We start from the raw sequence: 7,128 nt of genomic DNA on the forward strand, positions 1-7,128 counted from the left end.
CTGACATAGTATGGCAAGCACGTTCATATTAATATACGCATACAATGAATTACATTGCTATTGATGTGCAATACACCCATAGACCACTAGATGGAACATTTAACAATTGTTTTCATTGTCATGTTGCAGGCTCTTACTTTGTTTTAATTGCTTGCAAAATATTCAATAAATGTGCAGTGAATTATATTGATTTATTGCAGCCCATTACTGTACATGTAGAGCCATAGATTGTAACACTTGGCTCTACTTTTTGCTTTCATGTGCATAGAAAGAACAAGCTTTATTGTTGTTGAGGCCATTGGATTGGGCCCCCTTTTGATCTCAACAATAATACCAATGTGTCTTTTCTTATCAGCTTTCTTAGTTCAACATATCCGGAGATGGTCGCATTAGATGACTAGCTTTCGAAAAAAATAATCATGATTTTGAGATACTTTGTTGGTACTTTATTATGCTATACGTGTCTATATGTGGCCATCCTGTGACGCTGGTCACTTCTCACAGCCAAGCCATGAGTCAGAGTGGTCAAGGAGTCCAAGAGTAGAAGCCAAGAGGGTACATCATAAACAGAAGGAAGAGACAAAAGCGTAGTCTGGTAACATTCCAACATCAGAGTACCGGGAGGATAACGGACCAGAGCTGAAGGGGTTAAACAGGCGGGTAGTCAGAACAAAATCCAAGGTCAGATGTTTACTTCTCAGCAAAACCTTCCAAATGCAAGCACCACACCTCAAATCAACTCCAGGCCTTTCATATGCTTAATTGAGAATGACATAACGAAGGGATTGCCCACACCTGTCCATGAAATAGCCTTGGAGTCAATTGTCCAATTACTTTTGGTCCCTTTAAAAACAGGGTGGAACATGTTAAGGAGCTGAAACTCCTAAACCCTTCATCCAATTTAAATGTGGATACCCTCAAATGAAAGCTGAAAGTCTGATCTTCAACTGCATCTGAATGGTTTTGTTTAAAATTCATTGTAGTAATGTCTATAACCAAAATTAGAAAAATGTTGTCTCTGTCCAAATATATATGGACCTAACTGTATTTCCATTTTTTTCATAAATAAACGCAAGTCATATCGAATAAATTTTACCACTATCATGAAGAACATTATGTCGCGAAAAAACAATATCAGAATCAGTGGGATCTGTTAAAGCGTTCCAGGGTTATAACCTCATAAAGTGACAGTGGTCAGAGTTGTAAAAATTGGCTCTGTCACGGAGGGGTTAAGCATATGCTGTAGACAAAGCACACTTCCGCACCCCAAAAATGCATCAAACGCAGTGAAAATGCTGAAAAATTGGAGTTTAATTTTACTGCCAACAGAGCAGGTTTTGGTTCTAGAAGAAAAAATTTTGCAAAAACGCTACTTGTGAATTTAACCTTAAAAAGGTTTGAAGTTAAACAAAACTATACTTAGATGTGCAGAACATAAAAAAACTATACAACTTAGTAATAAACTAATATTTAAGATGTTCAGATTTTAGGCTGTTCCTTCCAGTCGCATCTTTAGCTGCTCCATTTTTGGCCCAGTGCTTGACTAACGACGTTGTTTCATAAGTTCTGTGCGTGAATGGGTCGGCTGGCTACTAATTTAAACTGCTTCTCCACCCCCCTTCTCTGTAATTATTGGACTGTAGAATAATTGTAGTATAAGATGCATAGCTGTACTATCCAGATAATGTAAATTAAAATTCAGATGCAATCTACAAACTACAGGGCTGTTTCAACCTAATGTTTTTGTTTTTTTGCTTTGATCGTGTTTTTTTTTGCTTTCCAAATTTTTTACTCCCAAATCATTGAAAAAAAATGATGCAATTTTGGCTTTAACAGCTTGCGTTGTACATTTCTTCAATTTATTCTTACATTTTAGATTGAGTTCAAGTTTATTATGACCAAGATCCAACTAAAAGTGAGAGCTCCTCGTAATTATAGATAAAAAATCCATCTCGTTCTTTTGCGTCTAAAAAGAAATGCTCTTTGTTCTATTTTGTTATAAATTGGAAAATAAATCTATTCTACGTATCTTTTCAATTCAGGCTCATTATAAAGAACAAAATTGATTTTATGTTTTGTCCAATAATACTGCAGGGGTTGAGGAAAAATGTTGATTCGAAAAGGAAAGAAAGAAATGGCTCCAATTTTCTTTACAAAATAAAATGGAAAACACATCTTGCCATGCTGGTTTTATTTATGCTATAAAGTGGGCCAAACATACATTTGTAATGTCCACATACTGCGCAGAGACTGTCTCTATACAAACAAGTTGTTTTAAGGTTTTTTTTCTATTCTCATGATTGTCTGTAATGGCACTGCGGACACTTAATATTCCCGCTGTAATTGCTGTCTTAACCTGTAAACAGAGCTCACTGCATGAATTGCCATTCTTGACAAAAAAAATACATAATTACAAAAAAATATTCTTCATGTGCTAATACAAAAAAAACGCTAAAAGGTTTAAATCTGGATTTAACTTATTTTACCTTATTCCCAGTAATTCACCAATAATTTTACACCTTGTTAAGTTTGATAGCGCAGAATTTATACTATGAAGATATATTATACCTCCTAACTGTATATGAAGTAATGTTACATGGAACCTGTCATGTCAAAAAATGCTTTTAACCTACAGATATAGAGAAGAGTTAATCCACAGATAAATGTAAGTCGTGTGGCCGCCGCACTTAAAGCCGGTCTCTGGCTTTAAGTGATAAAGGGGAGGCCAGCATGGCTTCAGTCATCGCTCAGTATAGTGAGCAGCATTAATGGAACCCCCAGAGCTGACTGACAGCCAGCTCAGCGGTGCATCAGTACAGAGTCAGCTGTTAGGCCAGTCTCACACATCCAGATAATTCCGGTACCGGAAAAAATCGGTACCGGAATTATCCGTGTCCGTGTGCCCCTACGTTTCTGTCAGAAAAAAAGAGAAAAAGGAGCCACTATATATATATGCACACCACGGACATATGAAACAACAATAACTCATATAAAGTGACAAGAATTTTATTGGCAAACCACACAAAGAAAATTTAAAACATAATTAAAAACAATGCATATAAACAACTTGGTCCCTCCGTTATTATAAACATATAGTGTTATAGTACACAATCATATGCCTGCAAAACAATGTAAAGGGAAAACCTATCCCCTGGCTCATGAGGTCAAAATGGGGACATACCCAAAACCTGGACACAAATACTGACTGCCCTGAGCCACCAAACTGATGGAAAAGTGCATGCAAAAGAGCGGAAAACAGTAGCTAACTGCACAATAACATAGTGACCTACAAGCGATCACTCATAACGGACGCATGGGGGAAAAACCCCAAACAAGAAACAGGCAGTAAGACAGTGCCCAGTACGATTAGCGGGTTAAATAACTCATAATAGAGCCAAGAGGTGCAGTATTACCCAGAGGAGTAACAGAGGACAAAATCCCCATGTGCAGGCACACCGGAACCAAGGCAACGCGACCCCACGCGTATCGCCCTCTGAATAGGGCTTCGTCAGGGGAAGATGTGGTGTGGATACCAAGTCCTGTTAATATAGCAACTAATGATACAGACCTGATGAAGATCAGGTGAGCAGGAGCATGGAGTGGACGGCAATAAGCTGTGTTCACCATTGCACATGCGGCATATAGAACAGACGTACCTCCCTGCAGAGCAGAGAGAGAGCCTGGCAATAACAGTGCGCAGGCGCAGTGTGGCAAAAGGCGCCAATGAGCATGGAGCGGGCAATAGTAAAATGCAGTACTTGTTGTGCCTGAAACACTACAGGAATCACCGCAAATATTAGCACTTACAGCTTCGGAAACAGCCTCTGGAGGAATCATGGCATCAGGTAACACTCTGCAGGTTATTAATCTCACTGACTATGAGCTTTCGGCGACTGAGCTCTCTGTTTTACAGAGGGGTCTTACTTTTTCTCCTGCTCAGACGGCCGATAAGTTCACTTTAATTAAAGATTTATACCTGTTTTGTAGAAATCTTGTTCTCCGGGTACTACATAATCGGCCTCATCTATTGGGAAATTCTGACCAAACTGATCAACAGACACTGCAAGATTTAATCCAGCTGCTCCAGGAGAATGAACCCGACACAGGTAGGAACCGCTTCCCTCACAGGAATCGGTCCAGTGTGACACCTCCATTTTCCTTGGTACCAGCCGTTCGGGTGTTCTTTGAGCTTGTTAAAAAGGATATCATGACCTTATCATCACGAGCCTTGGTCCCCAATAATCTAAGTAAAGAGGAGAAACGGGCCCTTTCTGGGTTGCGTCAAAACAAGACGTTTCTTATCAAGGAGGCGGATAAGGGGGGCAATGTGGTCTTATGGCCGCATGCCCTCTATCTGGAAGAAGCATCACGCCAATTGGAAGATACCAGGTTCTACAAAAAGTTACCCTCTGACCCCACTCAGGTATTTTCGGTTAGATATAGACAACTCCTGGAGAAGGCTAGAGATCTGGGCATTATTGACCATCATGAATTTAAGTTTCTGTGGGTCGAGTGCCCGGTCACGGCCACTTTTTACATGTTACCAAAAGTGCATAAATGCCTCCTCAAGCCCCCAGGTAGGCCCATTGTGGCCAGTATTGGTAGCCTTTGCGAGAAGGCATGTGTCTATGTGGACTTTTTTCTACAACCCCTTGTTAAAACCTTGCCTTCATTTGTCAAGGATTCAGCCCACTTTATCAAGATCTGCCGGGGCCTCTCACTGCCTTCAGGGGCCCTTCTAGTGACGTGTGACGTAGAGTCACTTTACTCAAATATTAGTCATCAAGATGGGATTACGGCAGTCTTATATTTTCTGGATCAATTGGGCCATTCAGACAGAATGCATGACTCCCTAGTTGTAGACCTCTTGGACTTCATCCTTAGGCACAACTTTTTTCTATTTGATAGAGTTTACTATCTACAGGTATCCGGGGTGGCCATGGGGGCGAGATGTGCCCCGGCCCTGGCTAACCTGTTTTTAGGTTGGTGGGAGGCCACGCAGGTTTTTACATCGTTGGCCTTCAGGAGTAATGTGTGTCACTGGTCACGATATATTGATGACTTGTTTTTCGTTTGGACAGGGTCTACGGAGGAGTGTTGTCAATTTATTGACTTCCTGAATACCAACACCCACAACATCTTTCTTACGCACTCCATGTCATCATCGACAGTGACGTTTTTGGACCTGCAAGTCATCCTGGAGAATGGATCAATTGTTACAAAACTATTCCGGAAGCCTACAGCTACAAATAGCCTGCTTGATTATAGGAGCTTCCACCCAGTACACACCAGGATGGGGGTCCCAACGGGCCAATTCCTGCGGGTCAGAAGGAATTGTACGGACGACTCGGATTTCCAAAGGGAAGCAAGGGAGCTCACGACTCGTTTCAAGAATCGGCATTATCCCCATGGAAGCATCTCCAGGGCATATCAGCGGGCCAGTGCCCATACGCAGGACTCTCTTCTGGAACCAAGGACTAGGGTATGTGATAACAAGCCCAGATTTATTACGGCCTTTAATAACAGTTGGGATAGTCTGGGTGCCATTCTACAGAGACACTGGGGGATTCTAACTACTGACCTGAGCACGTCCAAAATAGTGGGGGAGCGTCCTTTGCTTACTGCCAGAAGGGCCCCAAATTTTAGGGATCTCCTGACCAGAAGTCATTACGTGAGACAGTCCATCAGGACAAACCAGGGGATTAGGCTCAATGGCTCCTTTGCATGTGGGAGTTGTAATGTCTGTGCCCATGTAGGGGCGACGAGGGATTTTTTTACCAACCCCCGGGATGGGAGTCGGCACAGATTACGGTCCTACATAAACTGTAAGACCACCTGTGTTATTTATGCGTTAGTCTGCCCCTGCCGGCTGGTATATGTGGGTCAGACTTCGCAGGAGTTGCGACGCAGGGTGCAGAAGCACTTCTCCACGATCAGCTTGGCCGCAGCTGATCTGGCCAAAGGCAGGACCCTCACTCCTGTGGCGGCCCATTTTTTGGCCCATCACTCAGGTCGTGTGTCCCATACACAAGTGGTGGGGCTGGAAAGGATCAACTGTTCCAACAGGGGTGGTCCTATTAAGCCCCGTCTCCTCAGATCCGAGGCCCGATGGATCTTTGATCTGGGGTCGGTGGCCCCAGCGGGTCTCAATGAGGAGTTGTTGTTTACAGGTTTTCTGGGCTAATTGCCTGTGTTCTCTCTTCTTCCCATTCTCTAGGTGTTATATAGGACCTACCTGGGTGAATCTACTTGGAATCTATTATGGAGGAATATGCCGATGTTGATCTGGGATTAAAACTTTTTAAGAAAATCACGCATTCGTTGCCTTCCACCAACTCTTCAGCACACCTGGGTGCATGGTTACACTCTTCATATCCATTACCACTTGGACGATGAATATACGTGATTTGTATTCATTCTCTGTATGGCTTTGGTATTATGGTGGTTTGTACATACCGATGTGCTGGCCCTGCCCGTATATGGTGTATTCTGTATATTTGTTTTATTCTTATATGTGGTGGCTATTCAGGTGCTCCTGACCGGACAGATTACTGTCGTATTGTTCTATTCTTGCATATCGCGCATTACTGCCTCCACACCTGGCTCATGGGGTTTTTCTCTCTTGCTTGATGATCATGGTTAGTTGGTGTAGTGGGCGCCCTACTCTAAACCATTTTGCTTGTACGTTTCTTGGCATATATTTTTCTTTCAACAATGCTACTTTGGGGCAGGACTCGGACACGAGATTCATCTCTTCCCATTTTGGGAATGTTTTCATCATTGGGAGTCTATTTGACTACTGTTTGACCTTGTAGGTTCTAAAAGGGGATGTGCAAAGAAGAAATAGTAGAAGGAGGAGGAAAAAGGAGGAAAGAAAGGAGGAAAAGCATATTTATAGGCCGTATTACGGGTCATGTGCAAATATATATTATATAATATTTTATTAAGTAAAACCTGATTGTTATATATTCCGGATGTTGTGCTGTTTAATAAAACTATTTTGATATATGCACGCATTTGGGTCTCTATTAAAAAAAAAAAAATTTTTATGATGCGTATATGTGAATTATACATGCTGTATGTGTTTAATACCCCCGGGGGCTGAATGTGGCTTGTATGTTTATGAAT

At 41.9% G+C, this 7,128-nt stretch overlaps 1 protein-coding gene across 1 annotated transcript; it reads left to right on the forward strand.

The window, feature by feature from the left end:
- Nucleotides 1–3,834: 3,834 nt before the first annotated feature.
- On the forward strand, nucleotides 3,835–6,636 carry LOC138680927 (uncharacterized). Its single transcript, XM_069768135.1, has 3 exons — nucleotides 3,835–4,106; nucleotides 5,082–5,482; nucleotides 6,218–6,636. The coding sequence occupies exons 1-3, from the start codon at nucleotides 3,836–3,838 to the stop codon at nucleotides 6,293–6,295; spliced, it is 750 nt and encodes a 249-aa protein (XP_069624236.1). The 5' UTR covers nucleotide 3,835; the 3' UTR covers nucleotides 6,296–6,636.
- Nucleotides 6,637–7,128: the final 492 nt, after the last annotated feature.

Source organism: Ranitomeya imitator, chromosome 5 (genome assembly GCF_032444005.1).
Source record: "Ranitomeya imitator isolate aRanImi1 chromosome 5, aRanImi1.pri, whole genome shotgun sequence".
NCBI classification, from domain to species: Eukaryota; Metazoa; Chordata; class Amphibia; order Anura; family Dendrobatidae; genus Ranitomeya; species Ranitomeya imitator.

What these genes read in the sequence shown, in the direction of transcription:
- LOC138680927 (XM_069768135.1), top strand. Translation starts at nt 3,836, where the DNA reads ATGGCATCAGGTAACACTCTGCAGGTTATTAATCTCACTGACTATGAG. An exon ending in GGAGAATGAACCCGACACAG is followed by an intron (nt 4,107 to 5,081) that starts GTAGGAACCGCT and finishes TCGTTTGGACAG; the next exon opens with GGTCTACGGAGGAGTGTTGT. An exon ending in TTCTGGAACCAAGGACTAGG is followed by an intron (nt 5,483 to 6,217) that starts GTATGTGATAAC and finishes CCCATTCTCTAG; the next exon opens with GTGTTATATAGGACCTACCT.